At 41.3% G+C, this 15,897-nt stretch overlaps 1 protein-coding gene across 3 annotated transcripts; it reads right to left on the bottom strand.

Annotated features, from left to right (window-relative positions):
* Positions 1–300: 300 nt before the first annotated feature.
* On the bottom strand, positions 301–13,906 carry pip5kl1 (phosphatidylinositol-4-phosphate 5-kinase-like 1). Of its 3 annotated transcripts, XM_037485513.2 has the most exons (10): positions 13,792–13,906; positions 9,527–9,742; positions 5,165–5,215; positions 4,918–5,072; positions 4,525–4,649; positions 4,064–4,098; positions 3,908–3,963; positions 3,703–3,815; positions 3,330–3,492; positions 301–1,595 (listed from the first exon to the last, which is right to left on the bottom strand). In XM_037485513.2, exons 2-10 carry the CDS (start codon positions 9,740–9,742, stop codon positions 1,157–1,159), a joined length of 1,353 nt encoding a protein of 450 aa, XP_037341410.2. In that variant the 5' UTR covers positions 13,792–13,906; the 3' UTR covers positions 301–1,156. The 3 variants fall into 3 exon arrangements, with proteins under 3 accessions (XP_037341410.2, XP_037341412.2, XP_037341413.2); XM_037485515.2 differs by lacking the exon at positions 5,165–5,215; XM_037485516.2 differs by lacking the exons at positions 4,525–4,649; positions 5,165–5,215; positions 9,527–9,742; positions 13,792–13,906 and having other exon boundaries at positions 4,918–5,024.
* Between the last annotated feature and the right edge of the window lie 1,991 nt (positions 13,907–15,897).

Below are 15,897 nucleotides of genomic sequence, written 5' to 3'. Positions count from 1 at the left end.
GTAAGTTGTTGGATGTTGCTAATTACTATTAGTATTTCTTAACCTTGGTTATAGAAATTAATCTTACCTCATTGCCAATAACGGCCTTTTTCCAGAGCTTTCCAGTGAATTTTACAGCAGATGACTACTGAGCGGAGAGCTCCAGAAAAAGGTTGTCAAAAGGCTAAAGAGCTGAAAATGTTTTGTCAAACGAATCAAAATCATACCATGACGAATTATAATTTACACATTCAGTTTAGGATGTCATCGTTATGCTAATAGAGTGTGTTGCATGGGACCAAAAGTGAAAGTTATGCTCCTTTCATGTTTTATTTCAACATTTTTAAATACAAATCGATCCTAAAATGTAGGATAGACTGAGCACTGAGCAAAAAGGTACAGTAAGTTAATTAAGTGGGGTTAGTTATAGTATCACAATGTCATTGGATGGAGTAAAACAAGTAAAAATATGTATATTGTACAGTATGTAAAAATGAACTAAAGTGAGCTTGCGTCAGAGGTGATTTTCAGATGTGAAATAAACTATGGGCTTAGGCATGTGAAAATGATTTTCTGTTCTCAATCAGGAACATTTATTGCCAAAGTTTGTTGGACACACAAGAAATTTGACATGGCGGTTGGTGCAAAACATTGGACATTAAGACAATGAGACAATGGACAACGAGACAAATAACAGCCTCTCAAAATGTCAACATGTGATACAAATATACCACGGCTTCTTAAAAATGATGTTCCCATACACTCATTAGTCACAGTTTTAAACACTCTGTTAACGTTTGGAAAACACACCACACAACTATTTGAACATTTTTAGTAAAAGCCAAGCTTCGTCTAATAAATAAGTAGTGTTTGTTAATTAACTTAAGCTGCAGGTGTAATGTGAAACTTTCAACATAACGTTAAAATGAATGGATGCCAACTTTTCCTTTTTCCATTGGTCATGTGCAGCAGTCTTCCTAGTGAAAGTCTTGTGTTAATGAACCCATCCATGCGCAAAAAGTAAGTGACACCTGATTTTTAGCAAATGAGGCTGCGAAAAAGCCCGTCGATGCGTTTTGAGCACATGAAGAGATATACAGTAGATGAACTTTAGATGTGTGTTGACTGAGGTTGCTCAGTGAGAGCTAGCAGTGAGTCTCCTCCCCTCAGCCAAGGTCTACTTGGTATGGTCCTGTACCCAGTGACACAGTCTCAGGCAGTAAGTCTGAGGACTGACAGTGGAGAAGGACCGGCCTGGATGTCTCAGCCTCTTCCATAAATGCTCGAGTCTCTTCTTAAAACCATAAACTGTGAAAATGTCAATGATGCCGATGAAGTAGCGCTCCTCTGGCCCATCAATGACGTGCAGAGGATTCTTTAGATTGGGCAACAAACGTCTGTTTTGGGCCCTGAAGTCTGGAAGCTGAGCTGCGTCACAGCTCGGCACTGAAGGCTCTGGACACGCTTGACTGTTCAACCTGCCGCCGCATGATGCACCTGCTGCCAAATAGCTCCAATCAGTTTCAGACCAATTGAAGGTGGAGTCATCTTCTAAGATCGCCCCAGGGACAGGAGCCATGCCTCCGTGGAGAAGGCTGCAGCCTGGATTCACAGATCTGGAATAAGAAAGTCAGGGGAGATACAAGTTATGAGTCACAATTACTCTGTGTAGCTAATTCACATGACGTGCTGTATTTGTTGTAAAGGGATGGCAGGTAGATAAGGAAAATGAATTAGGATGTACTCCATCTTATTGTGAAATCAATAAGGAAATTCATTTTACAACTACTAAGATGTTGTATGAGATCTGAAGCAAAGACACATTTTATAATGAAGAAACGTGTTTTTGCCTCATTCCCAAAAGAACAAAAATAGACCAAACCTGGATATGGCTTTGAGAGACACCGAAGCAGAAAGAAGTCTTTGCATTCAATAGTACATGTCAATTTGGCTCACAGCTAAGGGACGCCCCGAAGAATAGTGCCATTTAAAGTGGAATTAATCCAAGACACATCAGGGTTCTTCTCGCTCCACTGTGTCATGACGAGGTTGGTCAGGACGAGCCACTCCAACACGAGCTCAGAACACAGCGATGTTCAGATGTCTAATGTAGGGATCACAAGGTACTATATTACAACAAACTGCAGTGCTCAGCATCTTAGTTTACGTGTGTGACGTGTACTTCTCGTAGCAATCAACATGGATGGGGATGAAATCATCATGTATCAGATGAGCACAAAATATGAAAGGGAGCATATTGGATTACATGTTGGGGGTTTATTCAAACAACACAACAACATTCCTTTTGCCACACTGCCCGTCAATCAGCTTCTTCTGTAAATGCTCCTTATCCCTACGAAATCATAGAAAATCAGCTAAAAGCTGCTTGGCTGCAAATGGTTTTTACTAATTACTTTGATTGGGCTACTCTGTAGTTTTGTAACATTTGTTTGAACTGTGGTCCCTTTTAAATAAAATGAATAAATAACTTTGAACCAGTCCCAATCAAATCATTCATCTCTGATTATTTATCCATATTGGTAGATAAAGATTGTTTCGGTAGTTTGTTTTTATCCACCATCCAAATTTAAATCAATTTCATTTCATTTCATTTGATGCCTGCCTTCCACTTATTCCAAAAGAACAACATTATCATCTTGCTAAAGCGTCCGATGAGTCAGTTTGATCTTTTTGGTATTGATAAGAAGTTTGATTTAGTGCATGCAGCACCACATTTCTGTGTAACACCCTTTTATTAATATTGCTGTGCTCTTCCCATCACTGTTCACCAAACTGTCACACGCCACTGTAGAGACAATACAACGCTGGACCACTTCTATGCCAACGGCAAAGAGGCATGCACATCAACATGATCAACAACCTGGTGCATCCCCTGCCTGCGTACAACCCTCTTGTACACAGGCAGTCAAATGATGGTCCAATGAAGCCGAGGATCAATCCATTGTGTGGGAAGTATTTGGTGATGTCCATGGGGAGGACATCAACGGCCACAAGACACAAGACTGCATCAAGAGCTACATAAACGTGTGTTCTGAACACCAAACCCACGAGGACTGTACCGTGTTTCTAACAGCAAACTCTGGATCAGACCTGAACTAAAGGAGGAGTTAAGGATTGTATATCGAAGAGGCCGAAGAGGACAAATAGAGAGGGAAGAGAGTAACGAGGACAAAGATGGAGGATCAGCTGGGTGAATGACCTGAACCCCACATCAACAAGATAACTGAAGGGATAATGTTAGACCCTCCAGAAGGGATCACCACACCACACAAGCAGGGTGGCAAAATGTTGGGAAGATATGTAAAACAAAAGGGGTTAAAGACACTGACTTTTTGGTTCTCATAATGAGAGTCGCGAAGGAGATACTCTGGTGGCGTTCATCCTGGTGTAAGGGCTGATGGGCCAAAAGGAGACTGTAGTCCAACACATTGAGCGTCTGGAGGAAGTGCGTGTCAATCTCCACCTGCTGAAGAAGCCATTGACGCTGCCGGTCTGCACACAAACAAACACCACGGGTCAAACATGGCTCCTCAGAAATACACAGCCAACTTTAAAAGTCTTTTTTGATCATTGGCATCATCTTTATACAATTGGAATCCTTTAAATTAGAATTTCTTACACAGTTCATTTTGTTGTTGGAGACATGAAGCACATCTCTTTATGTCTCCCATCACACAAACATCCCATTATCTCTTTTCTTACCAAGGATGACAAACTGGCCTTCAAAGTTGAGGTCTTTGAGAACCACAATGATCTGGCTCCCCTCTGGTGTCGGCTCTGTCCACCGACTCACCTCACAGCCCTTAATGTCGTATCTGCAACACAAAACACACATCGAACCGCACAAGGATGCTGCACCCTCCATTCCTGTGTAGTAAAACAGTAACACGTTGTGTTCGGGGCTGACCTGGCGTTGATTCGATCATCGGGATAAAATACGCTTTGCATAACAATGAAGTATTTCTGCAAAGGACGTGAAAAAAGGAAATGTGCTTTATTACCCTTTGTAACAAGCATTCATTTTAATGCCGTAAGATATATATATATATATATATTCTGGTACCTTGCTTCTGCGTGGGATTTTGATCCTATGAACACCTTGAAAAAACAGCGAGAAATAATTTAGTCCAATTCACTGAAAACATATTTATCCTTAAACATTAGCAGTGTTTGCCCGACCATTATAACAGGGATATGGTTTAGTCTACAAACTCCTGAAAAAAACATCTGTCTAGTGAGATTCAACATTAAATTAAGCAGGTCATACTTCAATAAGCGGATCAGTGTTTAAATACCCGGCTCCACAGGTCCACATGGGGATGTGTTAAACACTTAAGCCCAACATTGCTCCCTTAGCTGTGACTACAAGGTGTGCATGTAGTGAATGTTAGTTACTGATGGGCAGGTGTCACTGTGTATGGTAGTTCCTATCAATGGTTGGAAAAGAGAAATACAAGTACAGTTCATTTACCATTTTACTATCTAGCCCAAATAAAAGTGTGTCATTGTGTGTGGTGTGTGTACCTAGGAACTTCACCAGCAATGAATGGGGGAACTTCCTCAGATGTTCCATGTAGATTTTCAAGTTGGTCAGAAGGAATTTAATTTCCCTTTTGTTCTGAGTCTTCAAGAAGAAGCGCTTATCATTTCTAGAAGTCCATAAGCACAAAGGATACATATTTCTACCCTCTCAGTATAATTTGGATTCAACATTGTATCTTTCTTAACCATTTACAAACAGAAATACTGCATTAAACTGTGATACAAAAGGGAAAGCTGTTGCACAACAAAGTGCACCGCTGTCATTAAGCATGTGGAGATTCAGTTATTAAAGTGCAAGGCCACTTCTTTTCCTATGGAAAAGAGGAATAATTGTGTGTGCAGGCTAGTTCCCACAGCTGGTGTGTGATGACTCACGTCAGGAAGAAGTCGGCCTTGCTCTTGGAGTTGCTGATGAACTGGAGGTAGCAGCTGTCAGAGCAGAGCGACTGCTGATACTCCTGCTCCGTCATTCCTGAAGAGCTACGCAGGCTGGCAAACACAGGGCCTGCAAATGTCTCCATTGTAAAGTCCTACACACACACAAACACACACACACAAACACTCTAAATATACAGGTTCAACACAAAAACAAATTTGTGCCAGTTTAGTTACTTCCACCTACCTTATGAATCTGAGTGACCTCTAATTTGTAATCATCATCTGACAGTTCATTCTAAAGTGGAATAAAGAGGAAAGATGTCTTTAAGATTAGAAAGGCCTAATTGTTTATTGATTACCAATAATAGTAAAAAACCTGCCCTTAACATTCTATAAAATAATTGTTGCCGTTACTTAATCAATGCGTTGACATGATAATGCCGCGTTACAGTGACCAGCACTAATATTCATATATATATATTTTTATAACACTGAATTCACACACAGACAAACCATGGGTCACAGTGAGGGTGGGAGGTTGATCAGTATTGGCCTGGGAGGGGCATCATCGCACAGCCAATGAGAGCTTGCTGCAGCGCTCTGATGTATTTTGAATCCCTCCTGGGTCCTAAAACCCTCCCCCACTGCTTCTCATGAACATCAATAAGCATCATGAAGAAGATCAATCTACCAACATGCATTCATAACAAATCCGACAACTAGTGAACAGAGACTATTTATGCTGCTCTCTGATAAAAGATAAATGTCCATGCTGGTACCTGTTCAGAAATATAAGAAAACAGATTTATAAATGTTAACTTGCTGTTGCTCGGATGTACCAGTTATAATGAACTTATAATAGCTCGTCAGCAAAGCGTTGTTAAAACAAAGGCGACAGACACCTCTCTGTAACGATAGTGATGTAGACAGTCAAGTACAACCCCAAATAACCATCATTTTAGGAAACACCACCGGTCTGCGATCTGGACAAATCACATTGATCTTAATGTGCCTGCAAAGCGACATCTGATCCGTGCACTTTTGATAGTCCCTTTTACCGTAAAAACCATAAAACAAAAACACGAAAAACGAGAAAAGAGTGTTTTCATTTCATGTTTTTTTCGGTAAAAGGGAGTATCAAAAGATACACGGACCACATCACCATTTGTTACAGAGAGGTGTCGTTTGTATTTCAACAACGTTTTGCTGACCAGGGGCCTGTTTCAATAAGGAGGTTCAACCAACTCTGAGTTAAAACTTGAACTCTGAGTTGACTTACCCTGAGATGGGAAACTCTGAGTTTTCGGTTACAGAACAGCTGAAATGAGTTAGTTCAATCAACTCTGAGTTGACCTACTCTGAGTTAAGCGCGTGCACCACAACTATAAAAAGCCATTATCAATGGAGCGCAGATATTACGAGTCACCATGGCAACAGCGCCAGACAAAAAGAGGTCTTCATATTTTTCACCAGCAGAACTGGATGTGCTTATGCAAGCATATGGAGAGTACGAACATATATTTTAAAAAAAAGCAACACGGCTGCAGCGGCGAAGGACAGAGAGTTAGCTTGGGAGAAAATAGCTGCTCGAGTCAATGCGTAAGTTTACATTTGAATTACTGTTATACAGTGTTGTGTGTAATTAATTTCTATGTAATCTAAAAACTGTAATTTAATTCCGTAATTTAAAGTAAAATCTGATGTAATTGCATTAAATGCTGCATAAACTATAAAGCAATTCTGTATAAAACAATAGTGGATTTAACATCAAATTTTAAAAGATATATTTTTTCAAGAATAATTCATGCAATTGTATAATGTTTATTTGAAAGCATTAAAAGTGCAGTTTCTTGTCTCTCCTTGTATTGTTCAAGTGGTTGAAGTTGATATGGGATTTAGAAAGTAATTAGTAATAAGTAGACCAATACTTTCTAGAGATAGTCATTATTACATTAATCTAATTACACTGTTGAAGAAGCCAGTTGTAGTTAGTAATATAAGTGACTTGCCCAACTGTTATAATATCAGAAGTGAAACTGGAAGAAGAGTGTGTTATTCAACCTAATTTTAATTTTCATGTAGGTGCAATCTTGCACATTATTACTGTGGATGGACCTCCTGTTGACATAGTCCGCTTCATTTTCGGAAGGTGCAATGATGGGAATATGTGTGCCATCAATGCATCCAACCACATTCGGAAATCCTAAAAGGAATTCTATTATTAGTTTACTTCCAGGGGTCGCAGCAATATGCTCTTAACTGAACGTCATTTATCAGGTTAGCCTCATTTAAACCGATTTATACATCACTGACCTGCAATCCTGTGAAACTCCTCTTTGATGGCTTTCACGGGTTTGTGCCCAGGAAACAGCACAAAAATTTGGAGAAAGCGCTTAAGAGCGAGGCACACTTTCCTTACAACTCTGCAAACAGTAGCCTTACTGATATGTTCTGCATCCCCAATGTTATACAGAAAACTACCATTTGCAAAGAAACGTAATGCAACGCAAAGCATCTGCTCGGATGTTAGAGCACGGCCGCGATGGCTGATGTTTCTGATGTAAGGATGGATGAGATTATGGATGTATCTTAATGACTGTAAAGAAAAACGGTACCGCTCAAATAAAAATGAATATGGATATGACAAAAAATCCACTCTGGGTCTCAAAATCCTCTCCCGACGTAAATGCAACTCCCTACGGATTAATGCAGCCTCTTCATCCACAGGATCGTCCATAAAAGGACATGCCATTTCATTCACTTGATTTGATGCGCTCTGCGTGACTGAAATGTGCGCAATGAATGAATACCGAAAGAATGAATGAGGTGATTAAATACCACTTCCTCTTTAAAAAAGGGGAGGAGACGAAATAAACTCTGGGTTTCCCGAAGAAAACCTGCTCCCGACCAGGTTAGGTTCACAGAGTAAGTTGCCATGGTAACTGACTCTGAGTATAAGTTACCTCTCTTTCTGAAACAGGCTTGACTTACTCTGCTTTCTCAGGCTTAACATACCTCCCATTCTGAAACAGAAAACTCAGAGTTTCCCTCATTTCAGGGTTAACATACTCAGAGTTTTCACTTAACCTCCTTTCTGAAACAGGCCCCTGCTATTAAACCAGGAACCAAACAACAACAAAACTTTCAGGTTCACATTTGTTTTTCAAATGATCTAAACTTTTGACCTGGATTTATTCATTTAAATTCGTTGCCCAGCGGTAATAAATATATATCATGTATAGCAATAAAAAATCAACAAGCAGCCATGGACAACAACGTTTGGGAAATGCTAACAAACTTGAACAATTGACATTATTCTTTCTACCGGTTGGACCAGCATGGCAGACAGCAGCCCTGGATTTGGTTTGTCCAAGCGATGTTGTCCTACCTTAGCAGAACCGACGATACACCACAGATAACAGGGCGGGTTCATTTTCGTTTTAAATTCTAGGACCTTATTCTGATTAATATATGGCTTTGCCATTAGACGAATCTCAGTAGAGATGGCCAAGATATTGTTTATTTACTGTCTGCAGGACCGCATTAGTGCAAAGGAACAGAGGGGACTTATTGTATTGGGATAAAGGCTCAGAGGGGACTGGTTATAGTGGGATAAAGGAACAGAGGGGACTGGTTATAGTGGGATAAAGGAACAGAGGGGACTGGTTATAGTGGGATAAAGGAACAGAGGGGACTGGTTATAGTGGGATAAAGGAACAAAGGGGACTGGTTATAGTGGGATAAAGGAACAGAGGGGACTGGTTATAGTGGGATAAAGGAACAGAGGGGACTGGTTATAGTGGGATAAAGGAACAGAGGGGACTGGTTATAGTGGGATAAAGGAACAGAGGGGACTGGTTATAGTAGGATAAAGGAACAGAGGGGACTGGTTATAGTAGGATAAAGGGGCAGAGGGGACTGGTTATAGTAGGATAAAGGAACAGAGGGGACTGGTTATAGTAGGATAAAGGAACAGAGGGGACTGGTTATAGTAGGATAAAGGGGCAGAGGGGACTGGTTATAGTAGGATAAAGGGGCAGAGGGGACTGGTTATAGTAGGATAAAGGGGCAGAGGGGACTGGTTATAGTAGTATAAAGGGGCAGAGGGGACTGGTTATAATGACATAAAGGGGCAGAGGGGACTGGCTATAGTGGGATAAAGGGACACAGTGGGATAAATTCACTTTGATTGGAGTTGCTGGTGTCCTGACAATCTTAATAACATTGAAGTGTCGCATGTCTATTTTTATACTTGTAAACATTCGTTCTTGTCCAGTTTGAATGCAGTTTATGTTAACTATTCACAGTGAAAGATAAACTTATATTCAGAAATGGTACAGTTCTATATTTCTAGTGTAAGAAGGTTTCCTTTATTAACATATTATTTTTGCATTTATATGTTAATACAGCAACACTAGAATAAATCTTTTTTATATATTTTACATATTTTGAACATCTACGTAAAAGTATTGAAATTTATTAAAGCTTTATTAAAATGAGACCTTTTCCTGCAACCCATAATACTTTCAATAATAATTGAGCAAATTTGAAAACTATTGCATATGTGGAGGTGATTGAAATGGTGCCTCTGCCGACCCGTACTCACTGTAGGTGAATTGTTAATATTGTTTTCAATCGCTGCGGCCAATCCCTCCTTCATCATGCAGGTGAGACTGTAGAACTCGTGCTGCTGATCAATCTCAAAAACGCCCAGAAGCTTCCACTGCTGCCTTAACCCTCCCCAGAGCCTCCTCTTCACTGTGCCGGAGCGCTGACGGTGACCAGACATCCCCAGGCCACCCCCAGCTGCTGACATCTCCATCTGGGATACAAAAAAATACACACATCAAAAAAGAATCACCACAACCCTACCCACTGCACTCTAAATGCAGAAAGGTTTCCAAAGCTCCAGCAAAAAAGAAATGAAAGAGTAAGCGGAGGTCAGAGAGGCCAGTGACAAACACAAAAGACAGTTGAGTCGTTTACAGGGTAGCTATGGAAACCAACACAAAGGAATAGAACTTTCATGAGCTGTGGTAATGGGATGATACTGGCCCTCCTTTATTCAATCACATCTATGTCTACATTAGAGAAAAACAATCCAACCTTAATCGGTGTACCTGCAAATTAAAGCAGTGACAGTAATTAACATGACAAGGCAAAGACAAAAAGGGCATAGACTGGTGAAAATGTAAAATGTATTAATGTTCATGTAAAAACAGTTAGTTTGTACGTATTTGCTCAGAAATTGATTGTGTACCAAACATAAACAATGTTAAAATGACCAAAATCCACTTTTTAGGGTTAAAGGCTGGTGATATTCCTGTTTTTTGCTAGTTTACATATTCCAAACTAACAATGAATGCATTTACTAACCAGTACAGCAACATCAATGAGCCTCACTGTGTCACTAAGTCACACATTCCTTCATCGCCACTAGAACAAACACAGAGACAATTGCTTACTTTGATTCAATCCCAGGAATCTGATTGGAGTGAACTGGTCCTTTAACCTTTTATGCCTGTCACTGTGACAGTGGAGGAGGGATCGGACATGCTCTGGCCCTGACCCCTTTTGTAACTTGGTCAGATATGCTGTTGGGAAACCCCATAGCAACAAGCTTCAGGCACCTTTTTGGCTCTTTCTGTTACTTGCAACACTCACAACTTAAAATAAAATCAGTTTGATGGGTCCCGAGTGTGTATTTTGGAATCTTCATTCTGATCTTTAGAAGGTTCTTAACAAGTTTGGTCCTTAAAACATAGAAAGTCATTATTGTGGGTGATACAAATAGCACTGGTACTTTGTTTGTCTCATTGTTAAGATTCAATTGGTTGGACCAGGAAGCAGAGTCGCAGTCTTACACACTTCTCTGCGCTTCCTTCCGAGCAGTCACTCAGCGTAATTAACTCTATAGAAACGGACACCGTTATTTAAGTTAAAGGTAAACAACCCGAGGAGTTATATTTAATAACTTAATCAAAGTTAAATGTAACAATACAACATATTTGCAAGTTCAAAAAGATAATTCCTCAATGTTTGAATTATTGTTGATGAAATGAAAATGTTTAAATCCAATAAATTTACTGCAATCTCAACCATAGCAACCTTCTGGATCCTCACCAGTCAAGCTTTAAGGCAGACCATTCCACAAATACTGCTCTCCTCGCTGTCTCAGAGCCGGCTCTCTCTCCTCTGTCCTCGTCCTCCTGGACCTTTCTGCAGCATTTGACACTGTAAACCACCAGATCCTTATCTCCTCCCTTCAGGAAGTTGGTGTCAAAGGGTCTGCTATCTCCTTTCTCTCATCCTACCTTGACGGTTGCACTTACAGGGTAACTTGAAGAGGATCTGTGTCTGAACCTTGTCCTCTTACTACTGGAGTTCCCCAAGGTTCCGTCCTGGGTCCCCTCCTCTTCTCTCTGTACACCAACTCTCTCGGCTCTGTCATTTGCTCACATGGCTTCTCCTACCAACCCTGACTAGACTGAACTACTTCTCTTTTCAGCAAAAGGTTCTCCTATCCAGGACCCGAATGTGAACTTTGGCAACTCTGTGTTAACGTCAACTTTGACTGCTAGGAACAATGGTGAGACACTCGACAGCCAATTCTCCTTCACTGCCAACATTACAGCAACAACACGATCCTGTAGGTACACGCTTTACAACATCACAAGAATACGCCCCCTTTTCAATTAGAAGGCGGCGCAGGTACTCAAATATTGAGAAATTGTCTTTTTGAACTTGCAAATATGAGACTTTTACTTTTGAGATATCTCCAAATTTGTAAAGTAAAAATACTTCATATTCAGTATCATAGTAGTTAGAGAGGTCCTTAACAAATATGAATTGGTATTTGTCTGGATTTAGTGTGTTTATTGAGGTTCAAATATGGATAAATGGTGATTTTGAACTTGTACATGATTATAGGACAATAATTATATGCTTATAGGACATTCCAATATGTGTCTCATTGTCAGCAAGTGTTATGCATCCTTTGTAAAGAGACAGTTCAAAAATGGGCCTCACACTGTCTGTTTCCTTTAGTTATAAGGAAAATAGTGGGAATAGAACTGCTTGTTCTCCCTCCTGGAGGGACAGTCTCTATGTATTTCCTCGCTCAATTGATTTATTTTTTTTAATCTGAAAAAAATACTCAAAATAATTGTAGGGTTAAAAATAATTTTCTTTTAGTTCTGGAAGGCTTTTTAATAAATTATGTATTTTTATCTTTTCACTTTTATATTTTGAGGTCATATATTCCTTACATTTTTTTTATTGGCCAATATCAAATTACATTTTTTTGGTTTCAAATATTTGTGTCACTTTCAGATCGTATTTTCTTGGTTTCAGACCAAATTTGGATTTCATTTGGTATTCTTGAGGCTTAAGGAGCAGATCATCTATCAACAAAATCATCAACTGAGAGGGGCTTGTAATCATGACTGACAGCCTAAGAAGTCACAGGACCTTCCTCAATCGTTTGCATTCAGGAAACATCACGGCCTTTCAAAAATGATACTTCAGCGTGTTCTATACATCATATTCACGTTATTGGCATTACAAATATCAACGCTAGTGTTTAGCAATGTGTTTTGGAACATATTTGGCTTAAATCGCAGTATATCAGCAATAAACTATGCCAGATGGTGCCTTTCAACAAACATGCTTTGATTTGTGACGTTTTGCACTTCTCGCCGGGACACATGAGCTTGGTGTTGGACACCTCGTCTCTGTGTGTCACTCTGATGCACTGCTCATTGTTGTCTGGAAGCCTCTCAAGCTGGCCCATGATATTTCTGACAGTAAGCCGTAAACAAATCACAACAAAGCTGGATGCTGATCAATCATGGTATGTGTTTCAGACAGAGGTTGAAAAGAACAGCAAGGATGGAAAAATTAAGCAGGCACTTAGTTTTCACTTCAGACAACCATGCTTATTGTTTAAACTAAAATCCTGTTTTAAATAGCCGGATTGGAAATAAATACTCTCCTACAAAGGTGGCTCAAATAGTATTTACAAAAATGGCCACAATTATGGTTAGGAGAGAAGACGCTTCAGGCCAAACTACAGCTCTGTCATGCTCACAGAATTCCTCAAACTCATGACAGCGACAGCATTGCACAGCTGCAAAAATATTTGCGTCTAAAGAGGTCCAAATCAGAGGTTGGTCAAGGTCTGCACTATTCTTTACATTAGCAAAGTTCTAAATAAATACAACGCAGACATTTGCAGAGAGATGGACTTTACCAATGAACAAGGAGGATCTAGTGAAAAACCAACAAACTAAAGCTGTGGATGTTTTCGCATATGCATCCTCATTTGAACATGATGTTATATATATATATATATATATATATATATATATATATGCCAAAACATATACTTTAAATATACTTTTTTTAAATACTTTTTCATTGGCATGGTTTTCCGGACTTCGGTCTGGCAGCATGTTGTTCGAAACACACTGGCCCAGTGATGCTGAGTATGCAGCTGGTTGACAACCACATAAAAGGTGTTTTTCAGGGTTAATGCGGGTCAACCTCACAACCTCATTTGCCCACCACTATACAGTAAATATTTAAGAGCTATACATATTTACTAAAGATATAACTTTTTGTACATAATATCGTTAGTAAATATGTATAAAATCATAACTAACAAAATGCTGAAATCTGGCTCTGATTAAATCTCACCAGATATGTAGACCGAAAATCAGAATGCTCTCAGCTCAAAATTGCATAGCAATTTCCGTCAGTGTTAAACAACCGTGGGAAGAATTAAGGAAATACCAATGAAAACATAAAAAGCATTATCAAAGTTCAGAATGAGCTAGTAAGGTACTCTTTAAATGCTGCATGTTTACTTGCCTCAGTGTGGCTCGTGGATGCAGAGAAAAACAGGTCGATGCTCGGCCGCTGGACTGGTGTGTGTGTGTGTCTGTGTGTGTGTGGGTATGTGCGTGATGATACAGAGCCTTACCCCGCGGTCACACCCACAGGCACTGACTGCCCAGCCGCATTGCACTAGCAGCATAATGGTGGTGCAGTGATGAAACAGGAAGCACTATGGCATCAAGTTACAAATAATGTCGCTCAAATGTACAGAAACACACCACATGGTTCTGTAAGTAACACAAGGCACATTTTGGATGAGTAGGATCTAAATGAACACTTTAAATGAACCCAACGCCCAGCGGCTCATATGTTGCATGTTGCATGTGCATGCCTATGTTTTTGTGTGCCGCTTCTGTCAGAAAGTCCATGGAGCCCCATGTAGGGTTTAGTGAGATCTAGTGCTCATCTAGCTCATCACCAATCTGCCCCTTTGCCAATTACTGGACTGGACAGGACTGCTTCTGACAATCTGGATGCCTTCACAGAGGCTGTAACTTCCTACATCGGCTTCTGTGAAGACAACTGTGTGCCATCATGCACCAGGGTGAGTCACAACAAAGACAAACCCTGGTTCACAGCGGAACTCAGGAAACTACGTCTGCAGAAGGATCAGGCATTTAGGAGGGGGAACAAAGACTTGTACACAGAGTCTAAATACAGGTTTAGCAAGGCGGTGAGAGACGCTAAACGACTGTACTCTGAGAGACTCCAACATCAGTTCTCAGCTAACGACTCTGCTTCGGTTTGGAGAGGCTTTAAACACCTCACAAACTACAAGCCCAAAACCCCCCATTTCATGAATGACCTCCGCCTGGCAGACGAGCTGAATGAGTTCTACTGTAGATTTGAAAGACAATGTCCTGACTCCATCCCCACAACTTCACCCCCTCCTTCCTCCCCATACCCATCGGTGGCTCACACCTGTGGATTACCCTCCCCTTCCCCACCGTCCCTCTCTGTCCTGGAGAGAGACGTTAACCGGCTTTTTAAAAGACAGAACCCCCGTAAAGCAGCCGGTCCGGACTCAGTCTTGGCCCACACTATGAAGCATTGTGCTGACCAGCTGTCTCCTGTGTTCACCGCCATCTTCGACACCTCCTTGGAGACGTGCCACATTCCAGGCTGCTTCAAGGCCTCCACCATCATCCCTGTTCCCAAGAAGCCCAGGATCACAGGACTGAATGACTACAGGCCCATCGCCCTGACCTCTGTAGTCATGAAGTCCGTTTGAAGGGCTAGTCCTGTCCCACCTGAAGACCCTCACCGACCCCCTCCTGGACCCCTGCAGATTGCCTACAGAGCCTACAGGTCTGTAGACGATGCTGTCAACATGGCCCTCCACTTCATCCTCCAGCTTCTGGACTCCCCAGGAACCTACGCCAGGATCCTGTTTGTGGTCTTAAGCTCTGCCTTCAACACCATCATCCCGTCTCTGCTGCAGGACAAACTCTCTCAGCCCCACGTGGATCACTGACTTCCTGTCCGGGATGCTGGGGTTACATTATCTCCGCCTCTCGGTCCATCGGCACCGGTTCCCCCCAAGGCTGCGTTCTTTCCCCTCTGCTCTTCTCCCTGTACACCAACAGCTGCACCTCCAGTCACCAGTCCGTCAAGCTCCTGAAGTTTGCTGATGACACCACCCTCATTGGACTGATCTCTGGTGGGGACGAGTCCGCCTACAGGTGGGAGTCTGACCACCTGGTGACGTGGTGCAGCCAGAACAACCTGGAGCTCAACGCCCGGAAGACAGTGGAGATGGTTGTGGACTTCAGGAAGAACGCAGCCCCACCTTCCCCCCTCACCCAGTGTAACTCCTGGGATCCATCATCACCCAGGACCTCAAGTGGGAGCTGAACATCAGCCGACCCCTCCCACCCTGGACATGAACTGTTTGTGCCCCTTCCATCCGGCAGGAGGCTGAGGTCCATCAGGACTAAGACCACCCGGCAGACGAACAGTTTCTTCCCTTCGGCAGTTGGGCTCATCAACAGAGCCCTGGTACCCCGCTTTATTTCTTAACTAATATTGACAATAGTTATTTTTTATATTTATAATAAATCGAATTTAATAATAAAGCAG

Source organism: Pungitius pungitius, chromosome 18, assembly GCF_949316345.1.
Source record: "Pungitius pungitius chromosome 18, fPunPun2.1, whole genome shotgun sequence".
NCBI lineage: Eukaryota > Metazoa > Chordata > Actinopteri > Perciformes > Gasterosteidae > Pungitius > Pungitius pungitius.
Note: the sequence above shows the minus strand (reverse complement) of the source record. Positions and strands in the feature narration are given on the sequence as shown.